The 18195-nt window shown below is 29.4% G+C and overlaps 8 protein-coding genes across 8 annotated transcripts; 7 read left to right on the top strand and 1 right to left on the bottom strand. All coding sequences in view use genetic code 12, as the record gives it.

Annotated features, from left to right (window-relative positions):
* Positions 1 to 821: 821 nt before the first annotated feature.
* TPO3 (spermine transporter) lies at positions 822 to 2576 on the top strand (the record flags this gene model as incomplete). Its single annotated transcript, XM_051757159.1, has 1 exon — positions 822 to 2576. One exon carries the CDS (start codon positions 822 to 824, stop codon positions 2574 to 2576), a length of 1755 nt encoding a protein of 584 aa, XP_051614733.1.
* A 268-nt stretch (positions 2577 to 2844) lies between these two features.
* PHO8 (Pho8p) lies at positions 2845 to 4368 on the bottom strand (the record flags this gene model as incomplete). The annotated part of the gene is made up of 1 exon (XM_051757158.1): positions 2845 to 4368. One exon carries the CDS (start codon positions 4366 to 4368, stop codon positions 2845 to 2847), a length of 1524 nt encoding a protein of 507 aa, XP_051614732.1.
* A 1294-nt stretch (positions 4369 to 5662) lies between these two features.
* KGF55_002470 (uncharacterized protein) lies at positions 5663 to 7186 on the top strand (the record flags this gene model as incomplete). The annotated part of the gene is made up of 1 exon (XM_051757157.1): positions 5663 to 7186. One exon carries the CDS (start codon positions 5663 to 5665, stop codon positions 7184 to 7186), a length of 1524 nt encoding a protein of 507 aa, XP_051614731.1.
* Positions 7187 to 7465: 279 nt separating this feature from the next.
* On the top strand, positions 7466 to 10093 carry KGF55_002469 (uncharacterized protein; the record flags this gene model as incomplete). Its single annotated transcript, XM_051757156.1, has 1 exon — positions 7466 to 10093. One exon carries the CDS (start codon positions 7466 to 7468, stop codon positions 10091 to 10093), a length of 2628 nt encoding a protein of 875 aa, XP_051614730.1.
* Positions 10094 to 11123: 1030 nt separating this feature from the next.
* GLY1 (Gly1p) lies at positions 11124 to 12245 on the top strand (the record flags this gene model as incomplete). Its single annotated transcript, XM_051757155.1, has 1 exon — positions 11124 to 12245. The coding sequence occupies one exon, from the start codon at positions 11124 to 11126 to the stop codon at positions 12243 to 12245; it is 1122 nt and encodes a 373-aa protein (XP_051614729.1).
* Positions 12246 to 13255: 1010 nt separating this feature from the next.
* Positions 13256 to 14794, top strand: KGF55_002467 (glycerophosphocholine acyltransferase; the record flags this gene model as incomplete). Its single annotated transcript, XM_051757154.1, has 1 exon — positions 13256 to 14794. The coding sequence occupies one exon, from the start codon at positions 13256 to 13258 to the stop codon at positions 14792 to 14794; it is 1539 nt and encodes a 512-aa protein (XP_051614728.1).
* Positions 14795 to 15138: 344 nt separating this feature from the next.
* KGF55_002466 (mitochondrial 37S ribosomal protein uS5m) lies at positions 15139 to 16122 on the top strand (the record flags this gene model as incomplete). The annotated part of the gene is made up of 1 exon (XM_051757152.1): positions 15139 to 16122. The coding sequence occupies one exon, from the start codon at positions 15139 to 15141 to the stop codon at positions 16120 to 16122; it is 984 nt and encodes a 327-aa protein (XP_051614727.1).
* Positions 16123 to 16476: 354 nt separating this feature from the next.
* Positions 16477 to 17955, top strand: DJP1 (Djp1p; the record flags this gene model as incomplete). The annotated part of the gene is made up of 1 exon (XM_051757151.1): positions 16477 to 17955. One exon carries the CDS (start codon positions 16477 to 16479, stop codon positions 17953 to 17955), a length of 1479 nt encoding a protein of 492 aa, XP_051614726.1.
* Between the last annotated feature and the right edge of the window lie 240 nt (positions 17956 to 18195).

Genomic DNA, 18195 nt, shown 5'->3' with positions numbered 1-18195 from the left:
GAAAAAATTTGAATTTTTTTAGTATCCAGAATTCGGTAATGTGATGAATTTAGTTCAGAGTGAGGTTTCAAAAACTTACACAAGACTATGGATACAAAAATAATGATTATTATTTTTAGATCTACGATTGTTCCGTGGAATATTAAAATAAATTAAATCAATTTTGTTTATCTATGAATCTCTAAAAAGATTAAAAAACTAAACGGTAAACCATGAGAGAGAAATGAATTCATTGATTTGTAGTTTTGGGAATTTACAAAGCTTAGAAAACAACAAATTGTCAAACAAAAAGTATCACTAGAGACTAGGCTTGATTAAGAACTGGTCAATTTGAGGAGTGTATGGACCTGATGAAACCGTTGAAAGCCTTTTGTTGATGAATTTTAAACTTTAAGGTTTTTAAAAGGTCGTTGAATTAGCATTGTTAAGAATAGTTAATTACAATTTAAATGGCTTATTAAAAAAGTTGAAATTCTTTTTCCGAAATTTACGAAGAAAAGAAAGCCATAATAATTGATAAACTCAAAAAAAAAAAAATCCTCAAAGCAGTAACCGAATGGAAGATTTAGAAAATCTTTTAAATCTAAGTTACTGAATGAAAATGAGATATGCATCATTACTTAATTGAGATATTTTAAACGGGTAAGGCTATTCAGATGGAACACAAAATTAATCTTTCATACAAAGTTTAAACTTGCTGCTTTGATTATTACATGCTATATATATATAAGATGATTTAATTTATTCAATGGAAAAGTTTGGTCTGATTCAATAAATACAACGTTAATACAATCGTTTGTTAAAGAAACGAAATTTTAAAAATGCCAAATTATTATCCTCATAAAGACGAAGAAGATAAAATACATAGTTATGGTGACATTTTATCAGATAAACATTCAGTACCTGATTCCAATAATACCTCATCATCATCAACAATATCAAATGACAATGAACCAAAAGAATACTTACAACTAGAAAGAACAGAAACAAAAAAATCACTTAAAAGTTTAGGAGTTTCGAAAGAGAAACCACCACCACAAATTAATGATCCACCAATAGAAGATCCAATTTTCCCAGAAGAATATCATTTGGAAACTGATACTGGTTTAGTTCGTGCTAAAACTTTGGAAAGTTTAGGAAGAACTATAAGTGGTTCTCATCATAGTGTAACAGATGAAACAGAATTTGTTACTTTTAAAATAGATGATCCTGAAAATCCTCATAATTGGCCAATGTGGAAAAAATGGTTTTATACTTTCTTATTAACATGGTTAGTTATTTCTGCTGCATATGGATCTTCATGTTTATCCGGTGGATTATTTACAATAAATGATAAATATCATGTTTCAACTGAAGTTTCTACTTTAACTGTTTCATTAATGGTTTTTGGATTTTCAGTTGGTCCTTTAATTTGGGGTCCAGGTTCAGAAATTATAGGAAGAAGACCAATATATTTTATAAGTTTTGGATTATATACAATTTTCAACATTCCTTGTGCATTATCTCCAAATATTGGTGGTTTATTAGTGTGCCGATTTATTTGTGGAGTTTGTGCATCTAGTGCTTTAACCAACGTTGGAGCGAGCTTAGTTGATATTCATTCAGAAGCTAGTAGAGGCTTGAGTATTGCATTCTTTAGTTTTGCTCCATATTCAGCTCCAATTTTAGGTGTTTTAGTTAATGGATTCATTAGTGTTAACACAAAAAGACTTGATTTAATTATATGGGTAAATATGGCATTTGCAGGAGTTATGTGGATAATAGTAACTATGATACCAGAAACTTATGCTCCAACAATTTTAAAGAAAAGAGCTAAAAAATTAAGAAAAGAAACAGGTAATCCAAACATTAAAACAGAACAAGAAGCTCAACCTTTATCAATTAAAGAAATGGTCAATACAAATTTAGTTTTACCATTAAAATTTATTGTTACTGAACCTGTTTTAGATTTAGTATGTGCATTTATTGCATTAATATATGGTTTGTTGTATGCATTCTTCTTTGCTTATCCATACATTTTTGGTAAATTATATGGTTATAAAGATGATAAAATTGGTCTTATGTTTATACCTGTTTTAATTGGTGCATCAATTGCTGTCGGAACAACTTATATCTTGGAAAAGCAATATAATGTTATGTTAAAAAAGAAGAAACCAGTTCCAGAAGATAGATTAGTTGGAGCAATGATTGGGGCTCCTTTCCCTTGTATTGCATTATTTATATTAGGAGCTACTTCATATAAACATATAATTTGGGTTGGTCCAGCATCATCAGGACTTGCGTTTGGTTTTGGAATGACATTAATATATTATTCATGTAATAATTATATTCTTGATAGTTATGCAAAACGTGCTGCGCTGGCATTAGCTACAAAAGTATTTTTAAGATCTGGGTTAGGTGGTGCAATGCCCTTATTTATAACTTATATGTATCAAGGTCTTGGTTTACAATGGGCTAGTTGGTTATTGGCTTTTGTTTCATTAGCCATGGTTCTTGTCCCATTCAGTTTTTACTTGTACGGTGCTACACTTAGAGCCAAATGGTGTAAAGAAGATTATACAATACATTATGATTAGATAGAATAGAATAGATGATTTAAAATAGAACCTATGATATGCTGTAGAACTTGAAACGATTATTTATCTCCAAGCGCTGCATTTAATATTTTATTAAATAATTGTATTGAAATCAGTACATACATTTGAGAGAATTAAAACAAGTATCGCAAAATATAAAGCAGTACGATTAGCATAATAATAAAACTTTTATTAAAAAGAAACCAAACAACGACGAAAAAATGTGTGAATAAAAGGCCCAAAAATCAGCAGCCGGTATCAAATAAAATTAACGAGTTAATGGAATATCAGCAATTTTTTCAGTAACTTCATCTAAATCAATATCACTAATTGATTTAATAAAAACACTAAAATCAATATTTTCATGATAACCAGCTAAACCAGATTTTATATTTTCAACTTTTTGTTGTAAATATGGAGCATTTGAAAATGCATATAAACCAACATCAACAGATGTATGATCAGTTGAACCCCAGAGATTACCAGCTCTTGAAGAAGTTAAATTACTTAATGCTACCGCAATTTCACTTTCTTTACCAGTAGTTAAAGCACCATGTTCAACATATTCAGCAATTCTTGAAACTTCATCATCAGTAATATTATATAATCCTAAACCATTTGTAAAAATTTCACCTCTAATATATTCATTTAATGCTTCAGTATCATTTTTTTCTTGAAATCCAATAAGTTCTTTAGTTAAATATTCGGTTGAATGAGTAGCATTTGAAATGATTGCAAAATGAGATGGTTGAGTTGATTTAAGGACTAATCCACCTGTTTCATGATCAGCGGTAGCAACAACAACAGTATCAACATCAGTTTCTTTAACAAATTTAAGAACTTCAGCAATAGTATCATCATATTCTAAAGTTTCTTGAATATGAGCTGGAGAATCATTAGCATGTCCGGCATGATCAATTCTTGATGATTCAATCAATAAAAAGAAACCTTGATCTGAATCTTTTGTAGCATTACTTAAAGCATTTAATGCAACTCTAGTTTGTTCAACTAAATTTGGATATTCCGAATCTTCTCTATCGATTCTATATGGATAATCTTCTTCTGCGAATAAACCTAATAATGGTAAAGTAACGTTTTTTCCTTCATCTAATGCATCAAATTGTTCTCTATTTTCAATATAATTCCAAGTTCCATTTTGTTGAACTTCTTCAATTAAACTTCTATTATCTGGTCTTAATCCACCTTCATCTAAACCATAAAACCAGCCTCTACCACCACCAATGATTAATGATGGAATATGACCCAATGGATGAGTTTCACCAACTAATTGTTCTGTAAGAATGTCTTGATAAGCTCTATTTTTAGCATGAGAAAACCATACTGCAGGAGTAGCATCTGCAACTGAAGTAGTAACAACTAAACCAGTAGTATAGCCTTTTAATTTTAATGCTTCTCCAACAGCACCAATAGCTTTACCATTGACGTCAACACTAATACCTTTATTATATGTTTTTTTACCAGTGGCTAATGCAGTTCCAGCAGCAGCTGAATCAGTAATTAATGAACTGTTTGATCTATGACCTTGAGTACCAATATAATGTCTATCTAATTCCAAATAATCATTAAAAGGTAAATTTTCACTATATTGTCTATATTGTCTTGCTAAAGTAACTCCACTTGGACCTAATCCATCACCAACTAAAAAAATAATATTTTTCTTTTTTGGAACGGAATTATCAACTGGAGCAGCGCAAATTTCAGTAAATAAATAAAAATATACGGCTAATGCTAATGCAGATATATTTAAAATTTTTGGGAAAATAAAAGCCATGATCTTAAAGTTTGATCTTTTGAAGTTTAGATTGTAATGTTTGTGATTGTATAAGTATGTTTGAAATTTTTTTAAAACTTTGGAGATAAATTATGAACAACAATGGTTACTTATATACCATTCATTTTGCAGCCATTAGAATTTTTGTGGAAATACAATTTAGGGGTTTAAACTATTGTAAATCTTTATTCCGTCAAATATCAAAGTATAGTGTGGTTTTCGACTATACGAAAAGTTTATTAATTGGAGTAAGTAGAACCACATGGCATCAATATAAATTCTTTAGTATAGACTTTGATGTAAATATGTTAAGAAAATACTAAAGTTTTAGTATTTAAAGTTTCATAATTAAGTGCATAATTAACAATAAAACAAAACAATACAAAAACAAAGAAATTAATAAAATTTCAAGGCCAAAATTTGAAGAATCTGTTCTAAATATTTAACCATAGCAAAACAATAAAACCAATTTCAAATAAATTTATAATTAAGCTTAGACCTAACTCGTAAATATTAGTAATTAACTATTCCATATTTCAGTTAATTATTATTTGGTATAATTTAAAATTAATTGAGATAGGAAACAAAGTCTTGTGACTGAAGTATCGAAATCTCAAAAACTTCATGAAGCAAATAGTACAACCTTTTTTATCATTTATTTACATCATTTAATCCAGTTGTATGAACAAAAAATGAAAGAAAAACCGTTGAACATGTGGGCTAATTTTTAATGCTTGACGTTTGTGGTTCAAATTGCATTTAATTTAATTGTTTCATACATAAATTATAAATTTTCTTGGTATTTTTTTTGTTAATAGAATTAATATGGAAATCTGTGGTAATAGATCTTTCATTAGCCTTGGCATCACTCGAAACTAAGGAGTTAAAAAGAACGAGTCCAAACTAGAATCGATTTTCATAGCAAATAAACGAAAATATGAGGCATTTTGTCTCATAATTTTGATACATTTGGACCCATTGAACTTACATACGATAGCCAATAAAAAAAAAAAAAGAAAGTAGCATTACCTTGGGAAAATTTTAATGTGGATCAACAACTATTTTACTACTACAAATATTATCACGTGTATAGTCACATGACAAACAAATAATTTAATCATGTGATCAGTCACATGATCAATACCTTACATCGGATTTACCTTTGAAAATATTATCTAAAAGATCTAAAAATGTATTTCTTTGGTAGTAGAGTTCCCGAAACTTAAGTTTGAAAAAGAGACTTAACCAAATGTTCTTCATATTCTTCAAACTACCCTGAATAAAAATATCAACAATGACAGAGGTTAGATACAAACATTATTCATCGTTGAACTATATAGCTTTCAATTATGCTGGTTTTGCTTGTATTTCAATTGTTGTATTTTTAACAGCAACTCAACCATTTTACATAAAAGAAGTAATAGGAATTGAACCAAGACCTGGTAATATAAAAGATACAAAAATAGGTCATATAATTGGAGGATTGGGTTTCTTTGATGAATTGATTTCAATGATTAGTGCTCCCTTGTTGGGAACTTTGAATGATAAATTAAATACTTTAGGATTTGGAGGATCAAAATTAATACAAAGTTCAAGTTTATTAATTTTAGCCATTGCTTTGTTTGGTTATGGAGTAATTAATTCACATTTAATTCCTGATATGTTCATATTTAGAGGAATTTTCGCTTTAGGTGTTACAGGATGTATGAGTATGGTAACTGTTATTTTAAACGAATTATCTTATTCCGATTTTACATTGAAAAAATTATTATTTTGGAAAAAAAATGATTATGAAGCTATTAATTTGAATAATAATTCTCAAGTTGATCTTAAGAAAAATGGGAAATATTCAGCCATAATGGGAATTGCAACTGGTTTAGGTGCTATTTTTTCAGTTTCAGCATTTGTTACTTTACCAGTAAGATTTCAAGATTGGAATCCAGATATTGATATGAAATGGAGTTTAAAATATTCTTATTTGGTAGTAATGGGATTTGCAATATTTTCTGCAATATTCTTATATATCTTTCTATACAAGCCAGATTCAAAAGTGTTACAAGAGGAAACTCGAGAAGAAAATAAACCATATTTTCACATATTAAAAGATGGATTTGAATTTTCAAAATCAAACAAACAAGCCCAATTAGCATATGTAGGTGCATTTGTTGCAAGATCAACCACTGTTGCTACTTCATTGTTCATTCCATTAATGGTTTATGATTGGTATTATAATATTGGTGAATGTGAGAATGGAAGTGGCGATTGGGCAGGTAAAATGACTTGCTATGAAGGCTACATTTTTTCAGCAATTTTGACTGGTGTTGCTCAAACGGTTGCATTAATAAGTGCTCCATTATGGGGTTATTTAGTTGATAACTCAAAAGTAGGAAAATATCGAACATTAGCTATCTCAGGATCAATTGGAGCTTTGGGTAATTTTGGAATTAGTTTAGTTAATACTAATTTCAGACATTATGATCCTAAAACTATTGTGTGTTTTTTATTTGTCAGTATAATTGGGTTTTCTCAAATTGGATTGATAATAAGTAGTATGAGTATTTTAAGTGGCATATCTAATGTTCATCAAATAATGGGTTCATTGAGTGGATTTTATAGTTTTTGTGGAGGTATTGGTATTATGATAATAACTCTTGTTGGTGGATATTTAGCAGATTTCTGGATTTTAGGACCATTCTTTTTGTTGGGATTGTTCAATTTAATTCTTTTAGGAGTGTACTATACTTTTGTTAGAGAGACTACGAAAAGCATATCCATTGGAGAAGAGATTGAAGCTGAAGACAATGATCAAACAGTTTGAAATATAGATTTTAATACATGAACCTTTTATGAGTGAAATATCCATTAAGGACGAGCAACTCTACCTTGAGTGTTTCAGCTTTGTCTAAAATGAATGTCACGTTTTTTTATATTTTGACAGAAATACTTCTCATATCAATATTTTATTGATAAAATTTGTAAGAGAAAAACAAAATAATTTTTCAATTTTTATTTGCAAATTAGAATAAACAAATTATAAAATTTGCAACCATCCACATAATAAAGGAGTATAACAGAGAGGATATTTCATATTATCGTTATGATCGAAATACTCATCACAGTTATACCCTCAATATGCTGGCTACTATATCGGTTTTACACGATATTGAAAACCCCAGTTGAAAAAATCATTGAAGATCTAAATATTGAGATTCCTCATATGCCAAATATTTGTATTGATTCCATAAATGATACTTCAGTTGTGATTCATTGGGACATAGAGAAAACTAATGACGAAAACTTGTACTATATAATATTGATAAATGGTCAAGAAGTTGCATCACTTACATCTTCTTCATGTAAATTAAAAAATTTATCATCGAATCAAGTTTATACTATTGAAATAATTGCTAATAATTCTATCACAAATTTCAAATCAAAATCCAAACCTGTGATTGTACAAACCATTAATAGAGACAACATTGAGAAAATCATTAATTTGGAGAATTTGGAAAATGATATAGTAAGACCATTAGACATTGAAGAATCAGATTTGCAAAAAATTGGAGCTTTAGAAGATGAGAATTCTAGTACCATATCTATTGATCAAATTAAAGAGATAGACGATTCCAAGTTGTTAAACTTGTACTTGATTAAAACTCAGAATGAATTAACGAAAGCAAATTTGGAGTATAAAAATTTTCAAACTCAAGCTCAACTTGAACAAAAACATTTACAAGACGATTTGAATTTTTATAAACATGAATTTGAAGAAGAGACGGACACTAAGAACAAGAAAGATCATGATGTCAAATCTTTGGAGAAATCAAAAAACAACTTATCATTTCAAAAGTCAAAACTAATATCACAATTAAATAGTATCAAAAGTTCATTAGCATTATATCAAAACAAATTTAAGGAGAGTGACTTAAAAGTCAAAAAATTGGAAGAGAGAAATTTGAGCTTGCCGGAGTTGGAAGAGCAGGAAAAATTGAAGTTGGAAGTTGAAATAAATCAAATCAAGGAGAATATGCGAAAGAATAAAGCGGAATATGATAAGGTTGATGAGAATATAAAAAATTTGACTTTAGAAAAGAAAGAGTTAACATCCATACTTTCCCAGTTCAAATTATTAATAGAGTTATTAAACCTGTCAGGTAATAATAATAGTACCATCAATCAAATACATTTAACAGAAAATTCGCCATCACCAAGCCCTGGTCCAAATGGGTCTTCAACATCATTACCAGCATCGAATGCTCATACAAACTCAAACATCAATACTTCAATTTTCAACAAAGATGGGACATTAACCAAAAATTCATTCGATGCATTACTTCGAATATCACAATTGATTCCTTCATGGCAAGATGAAATCATGCAAGAAATCAATAATTATCAAGAACTCGAGAATCAATGGAAAAATGCATTCAGAGCAGAAATCAAAAAATTTGTATCAATACATCAGTCATTAGAAATAGCAAAATTAAGTAGGGATGATAATTATCAACCCGTCAAACTTAGTGAATATCAAGCATCAATTGAATTTGGTGGATATAGTAATGCTTTGCCTAAACCGAAATTCAACAATAATCAAATGAAAAACAATTATTCAATAGATGACTACAGAACAGGAAGCAATGGAGGTACAAACTTTCATAGTTATTATGCACAAACGTATGGAAAGAACGAAGATACCATTTCTCAATCACCTGTTTCCGCTCAACCTGCACTTAATCAGGCACAATTATACCCACAATACCAAACTGACGATCAACAAAATATACTTCCTCAACCAACTAACCCTTTGCAAATCTATGATTATTTGCCAGATCAATCACAATTTGAAACCGAGCATCCTTATGTCAGTCTAGAGCAAATAAATGCAGCTCAATCAAGAAATATAGACATGAGTTTAAATTCACCCACTTTACCTAACAATTTATTAAACTTAAACAATCTTGGTTTAGTCAACGATACTACATTTCAAAACTTTAATTTCGATGATCAATATTTACCTCAACAACCTCAACAATCTCAACCATCTCAAGATTTACAACAGCCACCGAAAGTAACATCACCATTACCTCCGCAAAATGAAATGTTGTTCAATAATTTCAGGTCAACTCCAACTAACGACTTCAATTCAAGACTATACCATACTGGATATAATAATTCCGGATCATCTTTTTCAGAAGTTTGGAATCCTCAATTACCAACAGTATCTTCATCTACAAATCCAAATCCAAACCAATCAACATTTAACGAGTTTTTAACCCCTACAAATACATCAACTGCTAATAATACTAATCCAAATAATAATGTCGGTACATCAAATTTAGCAAAAGGATTTTTAATGACTCCATCTTCTCAAAGTATTTGGTTAGATGAAAAATCAAATAATGGTCATACGAGATCAATTTCAAATAATTCTCAAATTTGGAGAAATGATTTATTTTCTATGAATTCATTACACGGTCAATCCAACAACAACAATGCCAATAACACTACGGGAATTAACAATAATAATTCGACCATATCTCCTAATCCAACAAGAGATTATCATCATTTTTTTGGTCAAAATGATGGTATTAATATTACAAACAATAATTTTTTACAAAATGATTTCAAAGATATACAATCTAACCTCGATAATTCTACTCAATTGGCGTCAAATGTAGCTGAACAAAGTGATGTTTCAAATAAGAAAGATAGTAACGAAATCTGAAGCTATTAGAGGACAAGAAGGGTAATAATCGTTAATTTCATTTAATTCCAACTAATCGCGCGGAATTGTCGAAATGCTACCAACTGAAATGTTTAAATTAAGAAAAGAATAATCGGCTATTAAAGGATCAAAGGTTTATAGTAGTTTTTGAAATCTAGACAATTGACCTTTCAGAAACATTTATAGGTTAATTAATATGATTCAAAGTAGTGGAATGTATACGCTAAGACATGAACCAGACATTGTGATTTGTAAGTTTGTCATAAATATTAATGACAACAAATTGAAATGAAACTCGCTTTAAATAACCTTCTTTTTCTTTTCATAAATTATTAATAATAAAAATGTGTCATCATCTCTAATTTGAAACTAAACGGTTTTTGTGTGACTTAAATTTACGGCATAAGAAGATTTTAAAAAAGAAATTTAAAAACCGTTATTTATGTTTTAACCATTTGAGAGTTTTGCTAACTAAAACTAGAAAACCCCTCCAGAACATACACTTTTTAAAAGGTTTTCTCCTCTAACACAACAACACTATCTCAAATGTTTGCCATCAATTCTGGCTATATGATTGCTATAGTCAATCATATATTCACGCTCTCCTTTACGAAAGTTACTTTTTTTTTCTTCTGGTTGTGGGTATATTTTTCCTACCCTTATTTTCCCCTTAAATTTTATCCGTTAAAAATGCCTATTGAGAAATAAAAATATCTCTTACTTTGCTTCAATCTTAAATACGAGTAATTCTTTTTAAATTAATTATGATTCATCCCTATTTCATTACTATCTTCTTCTTATAACCATCCTCACTAACAAAGAACTTGACTAAATCATTTGCATAAAGAAAGACTTTGTTGTTTCTACAATATATCTTTACATACATTTAGTTTTTAAAGTTAATTAAAAAACTCCGAATTATTTAAAAAACTCCGAAATACTAGCAACAATCATTATTAGATCTAATAATCAAAGACTAGAAAAACCCCGAAATACTAGCAACAACCACATCGATATCTACTAATCAAAAATGACTCAAGATGAAGAAGAATTCCCACAAACTTATAATGAATTTAGAAGTGATACTTTCACAACACCAACTTATGGAATGATAGAACACGGATTTACAAATGCAACATATGGAGATTCAGTTTATGGTGAAGATGAATCAACTTTAAAATTAGAAAAATTAATGTGTGATATAACTGGTAAAGAATCTGCATTATTTTGTAGTTCTGGAACAATGTCAAATCAAATTGGTATTAGAGCTAATCTTTTTCAACCTCCATATTCTGTACTTTGTGATTATAGATCTCATATCTTTCTCCATGAAGCAAATGGATTAGCATCACTATCTCAAGCTATGGTTCACCCGGTTATACCCTCTAATGGAAATTATTTAACTTTTGAAGATATTGTGGAAAACGTGACTTTAGATGATGGGGATATTCATGCTGCTCCTACTAAAGTCATAAGTTTAGAAAATACATTACATGGAATAATTATGCCAATTCAAGAAATTGCAAAAATTAGTGAATTTTGTAAAATGAATGATATAAGATTACATTGTGATGGAGCAAGACTTTGGAATGCATCTATAGCTACAGGAATTACGATAAAAGAATATTGTTCATTTTTTGATTCAGTTTCTTTATGTTTATCTAAATCATTGGGAGCACCAATGGGGTCAATATTAGTTGGTGATTCAAAATTTATAAAAAAAGCAAATCATTTTAAAAAACAAAATGGAGGAGGTATAAGACAAAGTGGAATAATGACATCAATGGCAATATACGCAATTGAAAATAATTTACAAAAATTAATAAAATCTCATAATTATGCAAAACAAATTGGTGAATTTTGTAATCAACATGGAATAATCTTGGAATCACCAGTAGATACAAACTTTGTATTTATAGATCTTAAAAGAAATAAAATGGATGATAAATTATTAATAAAATTAGGTCATCAAAAATACAATATTAAGTTAATGGGAGGTAGAATAGCATGTCATTTTCAATTAAATCAACAAAGTGTTGATAATGTTAAAAAATGTATTTTAGAAACTTATTTATATAATCAAAAACACCCATATAAATCTGATGGGAAAAACAACAAAAAAATGTACAATTTTGACGCAATAAAACGATAGAGTCTGTGAGAGTCTGTGTTATGGTTCAAACAATTAGGTTTAATACTTACTTCAAAAATGAATGACTTTAATTTATATAAGTGTTGGATTGAATTATTGAAATTGATTCGACACTCCTCAAGCAATGATGACAAGACATAATGTTTAGTTACTAGTAGAATATTGCATACGCAGAGGCTAAGGTCGAAAATACTGATTTTGATAGTTTCTTTGAATACAAAGATGTAAGTTTTAAATGACATCCATAGATTTGTTTTTTAACTTATTTCCGATCTCTCAATCCATCTAGTTGCACTATTTGCTTAGACTAAGTGTATTTTTACTCTTTTAGTTACACACGATGTAAGAATTGTGTTCAGACTTATATGGTGAATGTTGTCTGACGTTGAATAGGGTCACCATCTTTCAATCAAAGTTTAAGTAAAGATCGTATATATACATCATATTCGTCAATTTTTCAGTGGAGGTGCTATTTTCTGTCCCGATTGACCATTCCTTTATGTAAAACAAGCTTACACTTTGAAATCATTTATAGTTGCAAAAATCCTTTTGCAACATGGTAGTTTTTTTTTGAAATAATTTACACGTGCTTTTTGTTCAATTTTGTGTCGTTGTTTATCATTTATTTTTTTTATTTTGTTTTAAATGACTTGACATCATTCATTCTTTATATCACTAGCAGACCAAAAACATCATTTATACAACTACTACTACAAATTACTTAAGCTTCAGTCAGTGTACTTGTCAATTAACTTTGTTGTTATAAATAATTTTCATTAATTCGTCACGATTTTATAAATCACCTGAACAACCCCAACTATTACCACTTAACTACATAAAATTTCGGTTTTGTACTAGCAACTCACTTTTTTTATAAAATCTCATAATCAAAACATCACATAAATAAGTAACGAAATCAAAGGAGTTACTATTAACATAACTATATTAAATTTACAAACAATAATAATCATTTTTATTTACTAAGGAATTTATTCTTAACGTCTAGTTAAATGGCAAAAAAAGTAGCAAGTGAACCTGTTTTGCCTGGTTTAACAGAAGAAATATCTCCACAAACAAATAATAATTTCAACAATGCAGATTCAGCTGTTATAGATGATGAAGATGATGAAAAATCCAACTTGACCAATCAAAATTTATATACTTCTTCAAATGCAAGTTATTCATCTTTGAATCATTCTCCACAATTAATGAGAAGTGATTCAACGGCTTCAATTCCATATTTAGATTTATCAAAATTAATGTTTGCAAATGATTTTGATTTTGGATTAGATTTAAATAATGTAAGTGATTTAACTAAAAAAAGATTGAATAGTATGAAAAATAAAACTAAAGAAAGGTTTAATATATATAATAAAAAAGGAAATATTGAATTAGATAAATTACAAGATATTTTAAATCAAAGACTTTTAAAATTTGATGAAAGAATTCATAAAAATTTAACAAGTTCATCAACTGAAAAATTATTTTATGCTTTAAGTGTATTTATAATAGCTTGTGCTGGATTTGTTATTGGTAAATATCCAAATTATTTTCCACATTTTCATACTGGGTTATTTATTGTATTAATGCCTATAAGATTTTATACATATTTCAAACAAAGTTTTCAATATTATTTGGCTGATTTATGTTATTATGTAAATTTGTTATTGATGTTATTCATTTGGGTATTTCCTCAATCACCTACATTATTTGTTTCTGTATTTTCATTATCTTTGGGGACATTATCTTGGGCAGTTATAACATGGAGAAATTCATTAGTTTTACATTCAGTTGAAAAAACTACATCATCATTCATTCATGTTATGCCACCAATCACAATGTTTGTCATGGTTCATGAATTAAGTCCAGAATACATACGAGAAAGATATCCTGGGATAGCGGCCATATCAAATTGGAATTTTGCAGCATCATTAGTCATAACATCTATATATTATACAATTTGGCAAGTAACATATCATTATTTCATAACCATTAAAAGAAAAGATCAAATTGAAAAAGGGAAAGTAACTTCTTTTTCTTATTTAAAAAATAAAAATAAATCAACAAAATTAGGTAAATTTGTAAATGGTTTGCCATATTTATGGATGCAAACATTAGCATTCACATTGATCCAATTTGGTTATCAATTATTAACAATGTTGCCATGTCCAATTTGGTTCAGATATAAACATGCATGTGGAGCATTTGTATGTTTTATATTCATATGGGCAAGTTATAATGGAGCAACTTGGTATATAGATGTATTTGGTAAAAGATTAGAAAAAGAAGTTGATAAATTGAAAAGGGAAGTTGGTAAGTTACAACAAGAGAATGAGAAATTACAATTTTCGCCATTGAACAAACCAGTTAATGGCTCAATCAATCAGAATGGAGAAGTATTGGATGAAGATGTTAAGAATTATGATGATTTAAAAGGTGGTTTGAAAAATGATGAAATTAATGATGATGGTATAGTTCTAGAAACTGAAAAAGCTTCTCCAAAGTTAACTAAATCTGGGTTGAAAACAGAGAGCAGCAAAGCTAAATAAGTTTCTTAAATTTAATTGTGATTATTTGGTTCAAGGTGGACGTCAAGAATAATGGACTAAACATAGAGTGTATGTCTGATTGATTTCAATTTAATATTTATTACAAGTTTGCATAAAATGTTCACAATGCGTTCTTCTACCCCTATATTTACATCTACACGTACCACCTCTTTCTTGAATCAAAACATTCCCAATAGTTTATCTCACAGGTGATCGTTGAAATAATGTGTCAAGATCTAATTTGGTGCGACATATAAAATTAATTATGCACCAAAAATTTGAAAAATTTTTTGATACATACAAACCTTCCTGTTTTGAATAAGCACTAGAACATACAATAAACCATGTTCAGGTCTACCCTTCGACCTATACAGGCATTTCAAAAATTCCTACATACCTCATCTCCTGTATTCAAAGAATCCACTATAGTTCATCACTTGGATTTTCTCAAAAAATATTACACTCCAGAAATACTAGAAAGCATTAAAATAGCAGAATCAGTAGTAGAACCAAAAGATTATCTTAATTTACAATTACAAGGACGTGATGGATTATCTAAAATAGCTCCGACAAATAAAAATTTTGATTACTCAAGAAATGATCCAGAATGGGAAGAACCAATACTATATCCAAATCAAGGTTTAGGACGTACTCCTTATCCTGCAATTCCTCAGGTACATTCAGCTGATCGTGGGGATTTAAAAATTCGATTTTCCAATGCACCAAGAGCACCAAATGATACTGCTCAATCCAATACGGCTATTAAAACACCTTTTCAAATAGCAAGAGAATTAAGTCAATTAACCGGATTAGACGAAAGATGTATACGAAATTTATACATTAGACCATTAGTTATGAAAAGAGTTTCTTTAAAAACTGCTAAGGGTAATATTGCCAATTTTTTTGTAATGTCAGTAGCTGGTGATAAGAATGGTATGATTGGATTAGGAATTGGAAAATCAAGAGATGGTATACGTACGGCAGCAACAAAAGCTCATTGGAATGCAATAAAGAATTTAACTCCTATAAAAAGATATGATAATAGAACTATATTGGGACTGATTGAATTGAAATATCATGCAACAACTTTGAAATTTAAATCTGCTCCAGTGGGTTTCGGATTAAGATGTAATCGTAATATATTTGAAATATGTCAAGCAGCTGGTATTAAAGATTTAAGAGGAAAAGTTCATAAATCAAGAAATCCTGTATTAGTTGCTCAAGGTTTTGTTAAAGCTTTAACTCAACAAAAAACAATTGAAGAGTTAGCTTTAAATAGAGGTAAAAATGTTGTTGAGTTGAGAAAAGCTTACTACTCTAATGATTAATTATGTATTTTTGTAAATAGAGAACAATAAAGAGTATAATGATCTTTTTCTTCATCTTATTGTAAATAGTAGATCTAGGATAGTGTTCACAAGATTTCATCAGACTGCATTTGGTAGTCATAGTTATTACCCAAAATCAAAGCTGTGATAATTTTAATTAAAGTTATAAAAAGCATATCAAAGGAACAACCATATTACATCATTGCAATCCAAGTAACTACTGCTTTCATTGCTAAATCAATAATCCTAGAAATTCAATTATATAAAGATTTTGCAAATCCATCTCATTTGATACCATAGCTATAAACTCATAATAGACTCATAAAGATAGACGAATTGCAACCACATCTAAAAATGGTAGTAGACACAACTTATTACGATTTACTAAATATTGAAGTTACAGCCACATCACTCGAAATCAAGAAGGCATACAGAAAACAAGCTATCAGATTACATCCAGATAAAAATCCAGATGATCCTACAGCAGCAGCAAAATTTCAAGAAGTTGGTCAAGCTTATCAAGTTTTAAGTGATGACAATTTACGATCAAAGTATGATAAATATGGAATACAAGAATCAATACCAAAAGAAGGCTTTGAAGACCCTGCTGAATTCTTTTCAATGATATTTGGAGGAGAGGCATTTAAGGATTGGATTGGAGAATTAAGTTTAATTAGTGAAATAACGAAATCAGCTGAATTATCAGAAGAAAAACCAGACGATAAGGGAAAAGATCAGAAAACCGAAGAAGCATCATCCAAATCTACTTATGAATACAAATCTACCGATCCTATAAATAAAGATCAAAAATTTTTATCACATCAAAGTCATGACGAAGCAACTTATAAAGAAGTGGAAGAGAAAAAGAGAAAAGAAGAATTGGAGAAATTTGAAGAAGAATGTAGGTTGAAGAAGATTGAGACCAGAAATAAATTAGCTAAGACATTAATTGAGAAATTATCATTAGTTACAGAAACAGATATGAAAGACGATGTTATTGAATCATTTAAATCAAAGATAAGATATGAAGCTGAATCTTTAAAAATGGAAAGTTTTGGTTTAGACATTTTACATACAATAGGACTTGTTTACAAAAGCAAGTCGAAAATATTTTTAAAAAATCAAACATTTTTTGGTTGGGGAGGTTTATGGTGGTCCGTTAAGGAGAAGGGAGGTGTAGTGAAAGATACATTTAGAACTGTTAGTGCAGCTTTAGATGCTCAACGTACGATGGAAGAATATGCTAAGATGCAACAGGATAATGAGTATCATCTTAAAAAGGAAGCGGATGAAGCAAAGGCAAAAGCTGATGAGGAAAAAAATAAACTAGAAGAAGAATTGGAAAAACTTCAAAAACAGAAAAATAAAGTAGAAGAAGAATCTCAATTGGAAAAACTTCAAAAACAGAAAAATAAAGTAGAAGAAGAATCTCAAGAACAAGGAACTGAATCTACAATAAATGAGTCAAACAAAATAGATAAGGCTGACAAAGATGTAGTTGAACCTACAAAACATACAGCAGAAGATTTAGCTGAAATGGAACAATATCTATTAGCAAAAGTTTTAGCTGCAGCTTGGAATGGATCTAAGTTTGAAATTCAAGGTACATTAAGAGCTGTTTGTGATCAAGTACTAGAGGATGAAGAAATCACAAATGAGCAAAGAATTGCAAGAGCTAAAGCGTTAAGACTAATAGGTGAAATTTTTGTTTCTGTGACCAGAACAGAAGCAGAAGACGAAGAAGCTAAGGTTTTTGAAGCGTTGGTTGCTGAGGCAAGCACGAAAAGAGAAAAGAAGAAGAAGGGTCATGCCAAAGGTGAAAGCGCTGTTTAAAGTAATGTAAATAGAGAATGATGTTGATGAATGTACAGACTTGATGAATAAATAACATTGAAAACATTGTAGACGTGGTAGATTCTATATGAGCTCGCTCTGTTTTAACTAAGAATCTTGAGGAAATATAATATTATGCCGTTTTATGTCATGGCATCACCTATCACAAAAATTTAGAATAAATTAGACCTCAATGAGGTATGAAATGAGTTTTGTGGTATAAACGACTGCAAATTTGTA

Source organism: Candida pseudojiufengensis (genome assembly GCF_024610245.1).
Source record: "Candida pseudojiufengensis strain CBS 10847 chromosome Unknown scaffold5, whole genome shotgun sequence".
NCBI classification, from domain to species: Eukaryota; Fungi; Ascomycota; class Pichiomycetes; order Serinales; family Debaryomycetaceae; genus Lodderomyces; species Lodderomyces pseudojiufengensis.
The sequence above is the reverse complement of the archived record's forward strand: the minus strand, read 5'-3'. Positions and strand labels throughout refer to the sequence as shown.